The sequence below is a fragment of the Carassius auratus genome, unplaced genomic scaffold, assembly GCF_003368295.1.
Source record: "Carassius auratus strain Wakin unplaced genomic scaffold, ASM336829v1 scaf_tig00025627, whole genome shotgun sequence".
NCBI classification, from domain to species: Eukaryota; Metazoa; Chordata; class Actinopteri; order Cypriniformes; family Cyprinidae; genus Carassius; species Carassius auratus.
The window spans coordinates 1-16,579 of NW_020525438.1; the positions used below are offsets into that span (position 1 = coordinate 1).

A 16,579-nucleotide genomic window follows, 5' to 3' on the forward strand; every position below is an offset into this window, starting at 1 on the left:
TTTTTTTACGTGACTATTGGTGTAGTAATAGTTGCATATAATGTTGCAAGTTACCTGTTTTTTTTTTATTGTGCTTTTCCTGAAACCCCAAAGCATGCTGCCATTGCCCTATTATCCTTAACCCTTAAAGCTATTTTATTTTATTTTATCTGATGTATTCCTGTCTTTCCAGATACTGAAGGCCTTGTAGCAGAGATCATTATTAATGCTAATGATGGAATCCAGGGGATCATTGGCTGGCAAAACACAGAGTACGAGCACCCTTGTTGGCTTATTTTTTCACTTATGTGAACCATGGTATCTTTAACTTTTATGCTGAGTAAAACTCTTTTGGTAATGTATGTATTTTCTCCTCAGCTATGTGATTAATGAGACAATTGGCGTGTTAACTCTGGTGGCGTACCGTGATGCCGGGACGTATGGAAATGTGTCCCTGTTCTTCTATGCCCAGAATCTCGAGGCTCAGTTGGGTCTGGATTTCAATGCTACTCCATCAGTGAGTCACGAACGCTCTTTTCTAGTTTTTAAATACAATTAACTATTCAGCATTTATTGTTAATAATTATCGACGATATATACCTACACAGATGATCCATTTTGTGGATGGAGAACGGCACAAAGTTTATCGAAGTTCAGATTTTAAATGATGCCATTCCTGAAGGGGATGAGACCTTTCAGTTAATTCTGGCAAATCCATCAGCAGGGCTGCAGCTGGGAGAAAACACTACAGGTCTGGTATGCTGGGATACACTGAACATTCATGATCGTCGTGATCAGTGCCGTTTAATTTTTCTCTAATGTGTTTTCACAGCTACCGTGACTATTCTGGCAATGACGATGGCCATGGAATCATATCCTTCAATAACAGTGAACACTTCCTGCTGAGGGAGCCCACTTCATTGTCAGGGGTGGGGAGAGTGTGGCCCCCTCTACATCGTACGAGACCCTCCTCAGGGTGTATTCGGTACAGTATCGGTCCAGTTCACAATCACTGATGTCAATGGATCTCTGTACACTGATGACCTCACACCTTCCTCTGGCTTGTGGTACTTGAGGACGGAGTCAGATTCAAGGTACAGTATAAAAAAGATCTACGAGCAATGAGAAATTTCATGAAATAGTTAACCAAGCATAATGAAGGAACCAGATCTGTTTAAGTTGAGAAAATAATGGAGGAACCAGTGTTTTGTCGAAGAAAATAGTCTTCATATTTTGTTTTCTAGACTATAGAGATCTGGGCTGTTCTGGATGCTGAGCCAGAAATGAATGAGACATTCACAGTGACTCTGTCCAACCCTACCGGGAGGTGCTCGACTGGGAGACTCACTGCAGGACTTTCATCACCGTACTGCAGAATCAGGCTCCTCTAGACTCTTCAGAATATCACCATCATATAACAGGGTACATTCACAGCTGTTTTTAAACAAGCTTGTTAGACTCATACACCCCTGCTTCTACTGTGTTTTTTGTATTTCAGGACTCTAGACACCATGAGCGTGGAGGAGAATGGCGGTACGGTGTACCTGACAATATCTCGCAGTAATGGCTTGGAGTCAGCCGTCAGTGTGGAATGGGAGACCCGGTCAGGAACCAGCATTTGGCATGCGTAAGAAATTGCACCAGTAGGCTTATTTTGGTGTTTCTCAAAAGCTGTTTGACCACAGATTGTTTAATGTATTTGTAGGAGGGAGAACAGCCAGTGTTGGCTGCATATCAGTCTGTCAGGGATAACTTGGCGTCAGTTCTGGTGTGCAGTGCCCAATGAAGACTCTGCTTGTGGTCCTGAGGCTGCTCAGAGGTCCAGCTCAGAACCAGGCTGTGCTCTACAAATGGCAGGGTGTCTTTGTACCTGTGGAGGTATGCTCTGAATTTCAGTTTAAAACATGTTGCATGCAAACTCCTTTACCTGTTCTGTTCCCCTCTGTCCTCCCAGTCGTTTCACATTTCAGATACATTGTCCTATCTAATAAAAAATGCATACCAGGACAAAAAAAAGCTCAATGCTCTGTGTTTTTGGGTAGAAGAAAATGCACTCAAAATTGTAATGCTTGTTCAGTTTCCTAAATATAGCAGCTAATGCAACAAAATTGTATTCAAATTTACATTGTATGATTCATATAATCGTACAATGTAAATTTGGTTCATTTTTGTGTTTGGGTCAAATTTAATGTTAAGAAAATACATTTGCAGTCTGTGCAACCAATATCATATGAAGTTCAGGCAAAAATTGATTGTTTGATTTGAACGCATTTTAAAATCCTTTTTTAAATTATTTAAATTTGTGTATTTATTTTTTCTTTTGTAATTTATTTATAGTTTTTTAAGATTGTAATCATACCTTGCCAATGCAAGACAATAAGTATTTCTTTTATTTGTTTTTTTTTTCTATTTTGTATTTCTTTTCTCTCTTTCGCTCTGTTTCTCATAGTTTGTCAGCATCCAGAATCCCAGCTCTTGTGTGGGTTTTACAGTCAATGGCTCCAGCTATGTGGCAGTTTCCCATGCACACAGCAATGTGTCATTAACTGCCACAATCAGTTTATTTCGCCTTCAGGCAGACCTCAACCTCACTCAAGTGAGTATGCTGCCAGTTTATCTTTTTATTCAGCTGCCATCAACAAAGCTACATTTGTGCTTATCCTGTAATAGACTAGTGATTCATCTCACTATAGTCAGATTTGTATTTTCTGATGCGATATATTTGTATTGTTCAATGTTGTCCCCTTTTGTAGGAGCAGACTCTTACTGTGAACAGTTTCAGCGTTAAACACTTCTCCACTGAACTCCAGCAATATTTGATTGCTTCTAGTGAGGTACACTCAGTCTGACATGTAAAATACAAACTTGGAGTTCTAATTGGAAGCATTCAAATAGCAATCATAAGAAATACTTTACTGAGATCATTCCTCTCTGTCTTAAGATTTTTGTGTGGGATGGAGGCTCATTCTCCCTTCGTCAAAGTCTTGACTTGCAAGACATTACCACAGCCGTACCCTTCAGACGAGGCAGCAGTAATGTACAGCACCTGGCTGTGTGCAGGAACAGAACGGCATTGCCGTGTCTGATATACCAGTGGAGTAATGGACGATTCCAAACCCCTCAAACCTTAGAAGTCAGTGCTCGAGTCAATCAAGTGGAAACATTTCAGATGGGAGGAGATACGTTCCTCCTCATCATTACTGAAGGTATCATATGTAGTGTTATAGTTCAAGTGTATTTTAAATTCGAAGATGTTTCGACACTGTATGAGCATTGCTGCCCTGTATCAAAATCTAACATTCACATTGTCTTTATTGTTCACCATGAAAAGGTCCAAGCTCAAAATGTGAAGTGTTTATGTGGGGTTCTCAGCAGAACTTCTTCCAGCAGACTCAGTCCATCTCATTTCCCGGCCTCTTTTCAGTCCACCCCTTTACCCCTCCTTCTGGAATATGTGAGTTGCCAGACAATATTGTGCAGTCTGTTTAAATAATATCACATTTAGTGTGTTTCCACTGTTAAGCGTATTTTTACCTATAGTTTGTCTTTACCAAAATTATATGCCTTAGTTTACTGGTATTTCAATTTACATGTCATAATAATAGCACTTGCTAAATGGTACAGCATTGATATTCCTCAAAAATGGTTGGGTTATGGCTAATATACAGACTATTTCTTTCTATTTCTTTCATGTACACCCACATTCATACAAAATACATTTCTGCACTGCCTCAAGTAACAGTTATTAATGTATTTATTTATTTTTTTCTTAAAAATCATTTCATTCCTCAAGGATGCGTTCAATTAAAAGTGATATTAAATGCTTATTTTTATGATATTAAATATTTTTTACATTGATAATATTCTGCTTTATTCTTTTGAACTTTCTGATTGATTCCTGAAAAAAGTAGCACATGCACAAAATAAAACAGCACAATCATTTTGTTCGCATAAATTTTGATTCGTCTCGTCTCACTTGTATATTTAACTATTTGTTTGCCTTGCAAGCATATCTGTTGTTCAGGCTTTGTGTCATTTACAGTATACAGGAAAACTATCTGTACTGAGAAATTAGATTTACAAGTTTCTTTTTGTCGTAGCTCACCTGTTGCTTGCGGGTCTAAGAGGTTCAGCACTGTACTCGTGGAGGTCAGATCTGAGGCAGTTTGCTGAAGTACTGCAGTCTCCGTCTGCACAACAATTCCTGTACCTTCTTGTTCCTTCTCTCAATTCTACCAAAAGTCTTATCGTAGCCACTGGAGAATCAAGTTCTGTTGTATATGAGCTGACCTCAGTTTCCAACCAATCTGACTTCATCCCCAAGTATGTTACCATTCCTAAGTAAACAGTTTGATTTCTATATTTAAATGTTTGTGTAATGCTGATGGTCATTGGTATTTTCATCTCTTATCCTCAGTTCAGGAGAGCTTTTTTTCCAACCTGGTGTCCGTGAGCTAGAAATAGCAGTGAATGTAATTGATGATGATGTTCCTGAGGAGGAAGAACATTTTCGTGTCAGCCTCAAGAACCCCAAAGGAGGGGCAGAAATTGGCTTTGGTGGTCAAGTGACCTTGTTCATTCCAGCTAATGATGATGCTTATGGAATTATAGGCTTTGCACAGGTATAAAGATCAGAATACATTGTGTGCTTCACAGATGCTGTTATCTGAATATGCAGTAAAACTCATATGGCGTGATCTTTAACAGTGTAATAGTACTGTCAGATTTAAATTCCAAGACATCGGTTGGTGCACTGTTGATGATACAAGGAATATATTTGTGTACAGAACTCTTTAATGCGAGAGGTGGATGAGTTGGAGGACAATAACCCTGTTTCTCTGAGCATTGAGAGGAGGAGAGGCAGGTTTGGCAGACTTACAGTACACTGGAGCGCCTTTGGTAGTCTGGAGGACATTTTTCCCACTTCAGGAGTGGTAAGAGCTGCTGCTTTCTGTTTTTAATTGTTTTAGTTATAACATTTGACTGAACTGCATGTTTTAAATAGTACATTTGTATCGCAGACTGTTGTTCTAGTCCAAAATCACAACTCTAACTATAAGCTGCCATTTGTAGCAGCAGTTACATATGTAATTAAAATGTTCAAGCATCTGTTTACAAAAACATTGTACTATTTAAAGCACCTGTTATTCAGACTTATTATAAGAACCTCCCAATTGGGACAACAAAATGTCAGCGTATGGTATAACCACAATGTACTACGAATGAATTACAGACCTCTTTACATCCTCTGTCTGTTTTGCATGTAGGTGACATTTTCTGAGAGCCAGGCTGTTGCTACCATCTCACTGAATGTATTAGCTGATGATATTCCAGAGTTAGCAGAAAAAGTCACCATTGTCCTGACCAAGGTCATGACGATTGGGATAATACAGCCGTCCAGAGGAGCCATGATCGACCCTCAGCATACCCAAGCAAACCTGACTATTAGAGCAAATGGTTCACCCTACGGAGTCATTGGCTGGCATCTCGATTCCCAGTACTTCATTACGCCAGAACCTCCAAGTAATCCATTTGTGTTTAACTTTGTCTCAGTTCAACGTAGCACAATGATATAATCAACAGCGTATGAATGGCTAAGACAGCCAAAAACATTGCTCTGCAACCCAAATTACTGATAAGAAATATATACAAATGTCTTAGTCATATACTTAGTCTTGGAATTAGTTTAGAAATTTAGTTTTTTGTTTTTACATAATTGCCCAATTCATTATAATATGAAATATATTGAAATACACTGATGTAATTATTTACAATTTTTTTATTGCTTTCACTTCAGAGAGCCCAAGCAACATTACACTAAGCATTGTGAGAGATCAAGGAGCATCAAGGGATGTATTAGTTTACTACACCACCAAAGCGGCCCTCCACCTGCCACCTGTTAATCAGGCTAGTGAGGGAACTGACTATGTAGCCAAAGAAGCCACAGTCATCATGAAAGAAAATGCTACTGTTGTCTTGGTATCTGTTACCATCTTGCCGGTGAGTATTACAACCCAACTAATCTGACTGCTTCACTGAGATGCCATCTAATAAAGATTTCACAGTATTACTGTTTTCACTGTCCTTTTAATTAAGTAAATGCAGCCTGAATATATGAATGAATACATGGATCGTCTTGCAAAAACATTCCCAGTTAGTCTCAGGTCACTCATTCTGAGGACACACCATGCTGAAGCTGATTGACCTCATACAGCACGAGCCAACAGCCAGTTACTATAACCACCACAGAAACCCCACTTTTTTATTTCATTTTATTTTTTCAGTTTGTTCCTGGAATAGCTTGTGCCTTGTAAATTGCAGCGGTCGTTAGATATTTTTTGCATATTGTCCAGCCCCAAAAACCACATGTTGAATTTGTTTGGGCTGAAAGTTTATGACTCAGACTACTGACATAAATCAGCGTGTTCTTAGAATGAATTGTACATAGGCTTTTTGGATGCTTCTTAGAATCTGCTAAAGAAATTATTCCTTAATTTAAGATGTATGAGGTCTCTTAGGGGTTTTAACTTATGCAGTATGTGATATGCATGCAGGTATGGATTAAAATTGGATTAATCCTTGGATGGTATATGGTTTATGTGTTTGCTTTTAGGATGATGTTCCTGAACTGGCTGAGGCATTCCTTGTAAACATCACTAGAGTTGAACTGTTGGGAGGAGACACAGGAGCAGCTCAGCCCAGTGTGAGGAGACCTGGTCTGGAGATAGCTGAGGTCACCATCCAAGAGAACGATGATCCAAGAGGAGTCCTAAGTTTTAATGTCTCAAAGGTTGATTCACAATTAATTCTAATTGTGTTTTTTGTACCAGTTTTATTCTGAATGAAAAATGAACATGCTCTGCGATCCCTTGTTTTTTAGGATGTTTCTGGGGCAGTGCTGGCATTTGAGGTGCCATCACCTGGAAACATCCTTCGCTTGGCTGTCATGCGAATGGCCGGTAGATCTGGGAGACTGGTGCTTTACTGGGAGGCGCAAACGGTCACAGCCAACACTGAAGATTTTAGTCCTTCCTCTGGAAACCTTACCTTTCAAGATGGACAGGTAAAGATTCAAATCAGAAATATATATCCTGTAGAATTTATTATGTTACTACTGAATCTGTCATTAAGTTCTATTTTATCTATGATCTATTTTTAACAGGCAGTGGCTTATATTGAGATCACCATTATTGATGACACAGTTGTGGAGCCCACAGAGACGTTTATGGTGAAACTGGTTCGAGTCCTTGGAGGTGCGAGGTTGGGGGACGAGACAGCAGTGGTAGTCAGCATCCCGGCCAATGATTCTCCTTTTGGTCGGTTCGGGTTTGAAGAGCTAATGGTAAATAATAGTTATAATATTAGTTCTATATTACCATTTTGCAGCCTAGCCAATGTGTTTTAATTGTTGTACTAGTGATTTTGTGTGTGGTCCACTCTGGATATCTGAGGCATTTCTGTATTAACTCTAAAGTAACTTTTTGCTAGAACTTCTTCATGGCAACTTTTTTTGGTAAGATGTAACCCTGTGTTTAACTACTGCCATTAGATTAGAATGCCTTTGTGGTTACTTTATAAAAGCCTTAAATAGCTCGACTGAAAAGATGAACCTTAGTAACATGCTTTATCTTGCCTCAGGTGTCTGTGTCTGAGCCACGGTTCCTAAATGACCCCGCTTCTTTAGCTACACTGACCGTAGTGCGTAGCTCAGGAGGTGAAGGAGTGGTGCATTTGATATGGCTTCTGCAGGAAGAGGGCAGAGATGACCTAAGCCCTCGTAATGGAACTCTCATTTTTAATGGCGTAAGTATGGGCGGCGAATATTAATATGACAATTGTCTAAGGGATAGTTTAACGAAAAATTTAAATTATGTCATTAATAACTCACCCTCATGTCGTTCCAAACCCGTAAGAACACAAATTAAGATATTTTTGATGAAATCTGAGAACTTTCTGACCCTCCACAGAATGCAAGGGTACTACCACGGTCTTAGTTTACTAAATCACCACCATGACTTAATATAACAGATTCTTCTCTTATACCACGATGCATGCAAGTGCATCAGCAACAACACACGCATTCAGCGCGGTACTCTCGTGGAGGGGCAGAAAGCTCTCGGATTTCATCTAAAATATCTTAATTTGTGTTCTGAAGATGAACGAAGGTCTTACTGGTTTAGAACAACACAAGGGTGAGTAATGTATGACAGAAGTTTCCTTTTTTTGTGAACTGTCACTTTAAATGAATTGAAGAGCACTTTTACCTGTGCCACAGTGAGCTAATCACAGTTGTTAAATTGTTTTATTGTTTGTAGATTGAGTCCAAGAAAACTCTGGTGGTTCAGGCTTTGGCCGATGCTGTTCTGGAGGGAGAGGAAAGATTCACTATCCAGCTGCTCTCTCCAAAGAACGAGCCTGTCATTGATCCAGTCAGAGGTTTGTCAGCATATTATCACTACTGATAACATCTGGGAAACAGTTGTTGTTTCTTGTCTTCAAAAATGTCTGAACGTTAATGTTTCTCTTTTTCATAGAGCAGGATATTTCAGTATATTTCAGTATATTGTCTATATTCTTGCAGGTCATCTTTTTACATCGGTTACTTTTTGTTTTCATCAGGTTTTGCTACGGTTGTAATTCAAGCTGATATGGGTGCCCTGGGAACTGTAGGAATAGCTGATTCCAGCAGGAATGTGTTGATTGGCGAGCCAGGAAACAATTACAATGGAACAGCTCTGGTCAGGTAAACTTCTCACCTTCTCCAACCAACAGAGGTTTCTGGATCTTTAATTTTTCATCAAACAGAATTCACAAACAAAAATACCAAAACGTACTTCCTTAACACTGCCCTAATATGAAGATGAATTGTGTCCTATCAATTGCAGTCTTGTAAGAGGTCCAGGCATCTTTGGTGAAATTCAGATCTTCTGGAACATCACCACAGCTGCAGATACAGAGTTTGAGGAGACCTCTGGGAAAGTTGTCATGAAAGACCGCCAGTCTGCAGCTACAATTCAGCTGACGGTAAAACAGCTAAGAAATACACATGGTCATTCTAAAGTTTGGGATTGGAGTTGTAAAAATGAAACTCTCTTATGCTGACTATGATGTATTTATTTGATAAAAAAAACAGCAATGCAGTAATACTGTGAAAACTGTAATATTATGAAATATTATTACAATTTATTCTAAATTTTGACTCTTTTAAATTTTATTTTAATATATTTTGAAATGTAATATATTCCTGCGATGGCAAAGCGGAATTTTGTGCAGCCATCAGTCCAGTCTTCAGCGTCACATGATCTTTCACTAATCATTCAAGATGCAGATTTGCTGATCGAGAGCGATTTTTTGTACTTGAAAACAGGTGTTCTGCTTAAGATATGTAAACCATCACACTTTTTTCAGGATTCTTTGATGAATAGAAAATTCAAAAGATTATATGGCTTTAGTGTCACATTTAAACTATTTAATGCACCCTTGCTAAATAAAAGTATTAAATTCTTTAAAAACAAAAATTGTACGAACTAATAAATTGTAAACTTCTGCCATGTAAACTATAAAAAATTCTTTAAAAATTGATTCTCTCTCCCTTTTCCTGCAGGCACTAGATGATGAGATCCCAGAAGAAAGCCGTGTATATCAGCTAAGACTGAGCTCTCTAACCCCAGGCTCAGAAATCAACCCTGACAGACAACTTGCCACCATCACTATGGCTGCCAGTGACCTTCCCCATGGGCTCTTCTCCTTCTCCCAAGCCTCTTTGCGTGCCACTGAGGAGGACAGAGCTGTGAGACCCCTTGCATGACATTAGCACTGATGAGACACAAACCACAACCAGAGGACCTTTTCCTCTTGACTGGGAAAGTCATTGAAACTTAAAAAAAATCCATAAAGCTATAGCCTAGCAACCATTGATACAATGACAAAAAAACACTGGAAAGTTTTCTTTATGAAGTCTTTGTGTCACAATTAATGAACCCAAGGTTGAGTTTAATGGAGTAGTTCAGAGGTAATAAGACTATATTTAATTAAAAATGAACACACAGGGTAAGCTCTGGCTATGCAAAGTTAGCTTTGATCATTACAGTTTCCCTAGAATCAGTTGTAGTAGATGGGAATGGTGATATCTTTGAACTCTTACTCAGAGGTAGTTGATTCTCCAGCACTGTCTTGGCTCTTACCAGGTAAACGTGACCATTGTTCGCTCCATGGGCCTGTTTGGCAGCGTGTGGGTCAGTTTCCACACAGAAGGCAGAACTGCGATCAGTGGACAGGATTTTGGACAGTCCTCTGGTCGGCTGCTCTTCAGGCCTGGGGAGAGCTCAAGGGTCATTACGCTGACTATTCTCGATGATGACCTTCCAGAAGGACCAGAGGAGTTTTTCCTCAACATTACACTAGTAGAGCTTCTGAATGCCAGGTAGAGTTTAGCCTACGCTCTGAAACCCAAGTCATGCGGTAGCTTGAAATAGCATGAGCTAGCTGCTTTTATGCATACTGCAAATTTATTTCTTTCCGTTTTGTTTTCAGTTCAATGGATTTTACAGTGAGAGAGTACAGCCTACAGATTGACCAGCCTCCGGCTATTGGCAATCTCTCCTCCCTCATGGTGATTATCCAGAAAAATGACAATGCTGAGGGCATCCTGGAGTTTGACCCCAAATATGTCAACATCACTGGTACTTTTATGCATTCCTTATTTATTTCTTCAAATTAAAAGAGTCATTAAAGTCTTCACTTAAACATGTATAGTTAAACTTCTGGCCTATAATTATTTTCATTTTATTAGAGGTGCTCCGATCACGATCGGCTGATCGTTATGCGCATCTTGTCAGTAAAGCCGGTTATCTAATCAGCGGTTAATTCCATCAGGTGCATGATTTCACATAGAGCAGCTGTTACTACACAGAGCCGTTGTTAATAGAGAAGATGCGCAAATCCACTTCATTTTCAGCGTTTTTTGGTGCATCTTCTCAGTTAACAACGGCTCTGTGTAGTAACAGCTGCTCTATGTGAAATCACGCACCTGATGGAATTATCCGCTGATTAGAGAACCGGCTTTACTGATGAGATGCGCATTAATGATCGGCCGATCGTGATCGGAGCACCCCTACATTTTATGGATGACAACCGATAAATGGCCAATTTTAAAGATCAATTTATTTTTTATTTATTTTTTTTATTATTATTATTATTTTATTTATTTTTTTGGTTTTAATACTGTTGTTAGTTTTAAATGTTACAAGTAAATTTAGACATCACAACTTTATAATGTCCAATATGAAAAACAGACATTCATTTTGAGAGTTTACGTTTAATAGTTCTCTCTGAATGTTTAGATTTAAAAAGTAGAAATGATTTTAACATCTAAAGAAAATCACATTAAAATTTCAATTGAATTAAATACACAATGAAAACTAGAAATATTTTTAAAAAGGTAACAGTGACAGAAGCATATTGCAAAATTACAAAAACTTGAAACTTGAAAATGTTTTTAAATATTATACTAGTATGCAGATAAAATAACACTGGTATGTAAAAGTGAATGGTGCATACATATATTTGTTGTCAGTCTCTCCAATTATTTGTATGTCTCAGTTGAGGAGGATGTAGGAGTTCTGTCCATCCCTGTACTGAGGCGTGTTGGATCCTATGGCCAGGTCACAGCAGAGTTTATCTCCAAAGGTCTGACTGCTCAACCTTATTCAGATTACATCCTGCTCAATGGCTCCGTCACCTTTGAGCAGGGCCAAATCCTCCGCTATATCAATGTTTCCATAGTGGATGACACAGAGAGGTAAGGATGGGCTTATTAACTTGCTATATACTGTATGCTCTTATTTGATGTTGGTTAACTGATTTAATATTGTACTGTTGATGAGTTTTGTGAACTTGTAGCATATTTCATTGAATCATTTCTTGTCTTCCACCCAGTGAATTTAATGAGATATTTGAGATGCAACTCACTGGTGCCACAGGAGGTGCCATACTTGGAGCTCAGCTAATTGCACGAATTACAATTGCCAAGAGTGACTCGCCAAATGGTGTTGTACGATTCATCAACCAAAGCGCCATCACTGTTCCAAACCCAAACAGCACCCTCAGACTGACCCTGTTTGTAGAGAGAGCGGATGGGCTGCTGGGAAACGCCACGGTGAGCCCCGTCTAGACTATGACCTCACACTTCCAGAACCATAAAATATCATTAGTATTATGTGGGGAAGCATTTGGAGGACAGACAGACTCTAAACTGGATGTTTCCATTGATCTGTCTGTAATTAAAAATGTGCTAAATGAGGATTGTAGAATATTTTGATGGATCAGAACATGAACAGTACAGACCTTCATGTTTCTTGTACATTTCATTTAGGAAAAAAACAAAATGAAGAGTTGATTTGACAGTGATGTGGTTGATTATTTTAGGGGACTTGCTGTGCAGTCTTAAAGCAGTCACCATGGTTTCAATGTGTCTGCTTGTGTCATATCCTCTTCCTCTGTTGTCTCCCTCAGGTAATATGGCAGATTCTAGGTCCAAACTCAGATGAGGTTTTACCAGCAGTAAACACAGACATTGGTGAACCAGTGAACGGGACGTTCAGTTTCAGAGACGGGGAAGGGGGTGTACGCAGCATTGAGTTGAAGATCCTTCCTCATGGCGAGGTGGAAGTCATGGAGAAATTCATTGTCACGCTCAGTATCCTCTCTGGAGAGATGGGTGTTGATCCCAGAGCCGGATCTGTCACACTCACGGTACGTCCTCGTCCTGCTCAGCACAGAAAGTGACGACCTCTAAAAAGCAAAGAATAAAACTGTAAATACAGCAATGGATCATTTTAGCAACGGTGTACAATGTGTGCCTTCTCTAGATTGAGAAGTTTGGAGACCCCAATGGCATAGTGCAGTTCACCGAACAGGACCTGAAAGAGCGCATTTACAGTGAGCCTTCTGACAGCGAAGGACCCCTCAAAATATCCCTCCTTATTACACGCAGAGAGGGTGTCATGGGTAACATCACGGTAGGAAAACAACCGCTAATTCAGTATTCAGTATTTTGTTCAAACGCTTGGTGTCAGTTAGGCTTTGAAAAATTTCTTTTTTTTTTCATAACAGCAATAAATTACATTTTAAAAGCTATTTTAAGTTGTAATATTTCACAATATTACTGATTTAATGTATTCTCAAGCAAATAAATGCAGCTTCGGTGAGAATAAGATGCTTCCATCTAAAAAAAAAGAAAAAAATTATAAACCTTATACTTTTCAGAGATACTTTTAGTATGTATATTTGGTGTTTTTATGTACTAAAATTTGATGTAATGTTCTTTCATAATGTTCATAAATTGGTTTCAAGCCGAATAATTGTTTGTTTTTATATCCCCCAGGTATTCTGGGAAATCCTCAGTGATGCAGACACATCAGGAGACTTTGCTGCCCTGAAGGGTTCTGTCATTATCCTGGCAGGACAGCGTGTGGCAGAGATAGTCCTCACCCTGCTCCCCGACTCTGTGCCTGAGTTGGAGGAGACATACATCCTCCGTCTAATCTCTGTGGAGGGCGGCGCAGAGCTGGATGCAGACCGCAGCAGTACCCGTTTGAAGGTCCGGGCCAATGACGAACCCCACGGGGTGTTTGTCCTTTATTCTCAAAACCAGTCAGTGGTTGTTAACGTGGCCAACCGAAGTAGACACCTCATTATCAGTGTGAACAGGCTGGCAGGGGCGTTTGGCAATGCCAGTGTGGGGTACCGAATCGGTTTTACCACCCCTGGTCAGAGTTTTACAGAGGACACAATCACTGGGAACATACTGGTGAAGGACGGAGAACGGGAGGCCAACGTTAGAGTGCCATTTAGTAGCCAGGTGTGTGATTTGTTGTATTTTGAATTAAATATGGGACTGTAAGAAGCCAGTTAATTTTATTAAGACCCTTATTGATATTTTGTATGCTTCCACTACAGGTGTTCTTTGCGACGGGCTTTAACTTTAGCGTTGAGTTGACGGATGTGACGCTGATTGGACCCTTGCTTAGTTCCCCTCCCAGAATTCAGCTGGAAGCAAAGCTGGCCACCGTTTCTGTTCCTGAAGTGGCAGCTAATGCTGAGGTGAGATTGCGTTCAACACCATTCTGATATCACCACCAGATGGCGCACAGTTAATAGATTAATACTGGTTTGCCAATATTGTGTTGTCCAAAAGTATTACAAAACTTGTGGTTTAATCTGTATTTTTTTATTTAATTAATATCATATTTATTTTTACATTATATATATATATATATATATATATATATATATATATATATATATATATATATATATATATATATATATATATATAAATGTTTGAAGTGTTGTTAAATGGATATTAAGCAATCTCACAAAAATGGTCCAGGATGCATTTCATTGCAAAAAATATGAATACAAAATAAAATAAAACTTATTTTAGGCTTATGTCACAGACTTTTAGTTAGTATTTGTTCATTTATTTATGCATTTTATTAAAACATGGCTAAAATGTCAAATGGGTATTATGGAATCTCACAAAATATGGTCACATTGCACTCCAAAAATCAAAAGACAGTATAAAACCTGTTTGTCTGTGTTATGTTGAACATAAAATATGATATTTTTGAAGAATGCTGGTAATCAAACAACTGATCGTCTCCATTGACTTTCATGCTATTTCTTTCACTACTATGGAAGTAATTTGCTATAAGTTTGATTGCATCACATAGTAATTATTTTGCTTTTTCAAAATTCTTCAAAATATCTTCATCTTCATGTTCAACATAAGACACAAACTTACACATGTTTGGAATGACAAACGTGTAAGCTGGAGTAAATTATGACAACATTTTAATTTTATGCTAAACTTTTCCTTTAATTTTAATGAAAATAATCACAATGCAAACAAACAAACAAATCAATAATTTATTCCTTTAATGAATAATTTTAATAGTCCTAATTTACAATACATGGTTTCTCATGGTGCCACAGGTAGGATTTGCCTCTTTGGCCCTGCGTGTCTCAGATATAGAGAGTGGCCAGTGTGAGGTGCTGGTGACACGGACAGGCCTGTATGGAAACATAACGGTCCGATGGAGCTCTGGGTTTCCTCCTGGCCAAACTCCACCAGGCTACCAGCCAGGGGACATCTCGCCAACATCAGGTTAGAGAGAAATGAGTCCATATGTATGAGAAAGATCCAGAAACGATCAACTGACTCATCACTAGTCTGATTTTTCTTTTTCTCTTGACCTGAAGGCACAGTAATGCTTGCCCACGGTCAGAGGAGTGAGGTGATCTCTCTCAGTGCTGTTAATAACATGTCAGCTGTCACAGCACACGCTGTTTACCTGACCTCTGTAGAGTCAGATTCACCTGGTGGAGCCCGTTTCAGGTAAAACTGCGCTCTTTCAAAAACAATATCCCCGTTTTCATTAGCACATCTGTATGGTTTGATCAGACATGGGGACTTGTGACTTGGTGACTTGGACTCGAGTCGACTCGAGTCGCTATTTTTAGGACTTGAGACTTGACTCGGACTTGGAAGTTAAAGACTCGGGACTTGACTTGACTTGAGACACGATGACTTGAATGACTTGAGTGTTAATCACATCATGTTTTCATTTTGAATATAAAATATATAAATTATTTTTTAAAATAAAGTTGATTACTCAGCTGGAGCGCAGGCTGAGAATAGCGTCGTGACTGGATCAGGACACTATCATCAGTCATGCCCTCTACCTTACACACACCACGCCCACTTAAATCAGATATCACATCACATCAACATGTCAGCCTGAGAGGTACCGAGGGTCATCGCTTTTGTCTTCAATAGTTCGCGCCTAAAAACGCGTGGAAAACGCTAGTCGCGCCGCTTTCTCCTTCTTTCCAAAGCACTCGGGCAGAAGTGCTCCTGGGGAGTCTGTCGTTGCTAAGCATCCATGACACGCTCTCTCTCAATGAAAACGTGGAAATTTCAGCAAAGGATAAATGGATTTGCAGCACTAAAAATCGCTCGCAGTAGCTCTGCTACTAAATTCATTTCAAAATGGCAATCCATATACAACTATGAACAGCTGTTCCTTCATCTTAGCTGAGCTTTCAACGTTGATACGAGAAAGGATGAAGCTGATTGGTTAGTTATTGTCACATGACCTGCGGTGCGCTTGCGGCATTCTGAAAAGTTTAGATGTTGAGCGCGTTGCTTCCATTATGAGCGCGCATACCGCGCGCCTACATTGGAAATAACGAACTTGCGCGCACAGAAGACGTGATGTGAACGGCCCCTAATGATCCGCTAGCAGGCCGTCAAAAAAACGCATTCCAGGGGCGGCGCTAGGGTTGGGCTAAGGGGGCATAAGCCCCGAATATTTTGTTACCTTGTCTTTCTCATAGAGCAAAACAATTAATCAGAAAAACTAATGTAGCTGCCGCGATTACCCAATCATGACAAGTGCATATTACATATATATATATATATATATATATATATATATATATATATATATATATATATATATGTAATATACACAGTACAGAATATAAATATGACGTATTTTCAGTTGTTTCATACTTTTTTGTTATGTACAGTACA

The 16,579-nt window shown here is 39.1% G+C and overlaps 1 protein-coding gene across 1 annotated transcript in view; it reads left to right on the forward strand.

Annotated features, from left to right (window-relative positions):
* Positions 1–831: 831 nt before the first annotated feature.
* Positions 832–16,579, forward strand: part of LOC113078375 (G-protein coupled receptor 98-like) — a gene marked incomplete at its 3' end in the record, with an annotated part of 52,953 nt that continues 37,205 nt past the window's right edge. The window contains exons 1-31 of the mRNA XM_026250701.1: positions 832–840; positions 907–1,073; positions 1,478–1,606; positions 1,743–1,857; positions 2,429–2,575; positions 2,733–2,813; positions 2,921–3,185; positions 3,311–3,433; positions 4,080–4,302; positions 4,397–4,601; positions 4,767–4,913; positions 5,247–5,502; positions 5,777–5,979; positions 6,593–6,769; positions 6,860–7,042; positions 7,142–7,321; positions 7,618–7,782; positions 8,295–8,415; positions 8,599–8,722; positions 8,865–9,003; positions 9,584–9,769; positions 10,167–10,402; positions 10,513–10,661; positions 11,581–11,779; positions 11,917–12,136; positions 12,493–12,732; positions 12,849–12,998; positions 13,364–13,840; positions 13,939–14,082; positions 14,977–15,148; positions 15,244–15,379. Of these exons, the coding sequence (XP_026106486.1) occupies positions 832–840; positions 907–1,073; positions 1,478–1,606; positions 1,743–1,857; positions 2,429–2,575; positions 2,733–2,813; positions 2,921–3,185; positions 3,311–3,433; positions 4,080–4,302; positions 4,397–4,601; positions 4,767–4,913; positions 5,247–5,502; positions 5,777–5,979; positions 6,593–6,769; positions 6,860–7,042; positions 7,142–7,321; positions 7,618–7,782; positions 8,295–8,415; positions 8,599–8,722; positions 8,865–9,003; positions 9,584–9,769; positions 10,167–10,402; positions 10,513–10,661; positions 11,581–11,779; positions 11,917–12,136; positions 12,493–12,732; positions 12,849–12,998; positions 13,364–13,840; positions 13,939–14,082; positions 14,977–15,148; positions 15,244–15,379 (5,468 nt within the window). The remainder of the gene's footprint in view (positions 841–906; positions 1,074–1,477; positions 1,607–1,742; positions 1,858–2,428; positions 2,576–2,732; positions 2,814–2,920; positions 3,186–3,310; positions 3,434–4,079; positions 4,303–4,396; positions 4,602–4,766; positions 4,914–5,246; positions 5,503–5,776; positions 5,980–6,592; positions 6,770–6,859; positions 7,043–7,141; positions 7,322–7,617; positions 7,783–8,294; positions 8,416–8,598; positions 8,723–8,864; positions 9,004–9,583; positions 9,770–10,166; positions 10,403–10,512; positions 10,662–11,580; positions 11,780–11,916; positions 12,137–12,492; positions 12,733–12,848; positions 12,999–13,363; positions 13,841–13,938; positions 14,083–14,976; positions 15,149–15,243; positions 15,380–16,579) is intronic.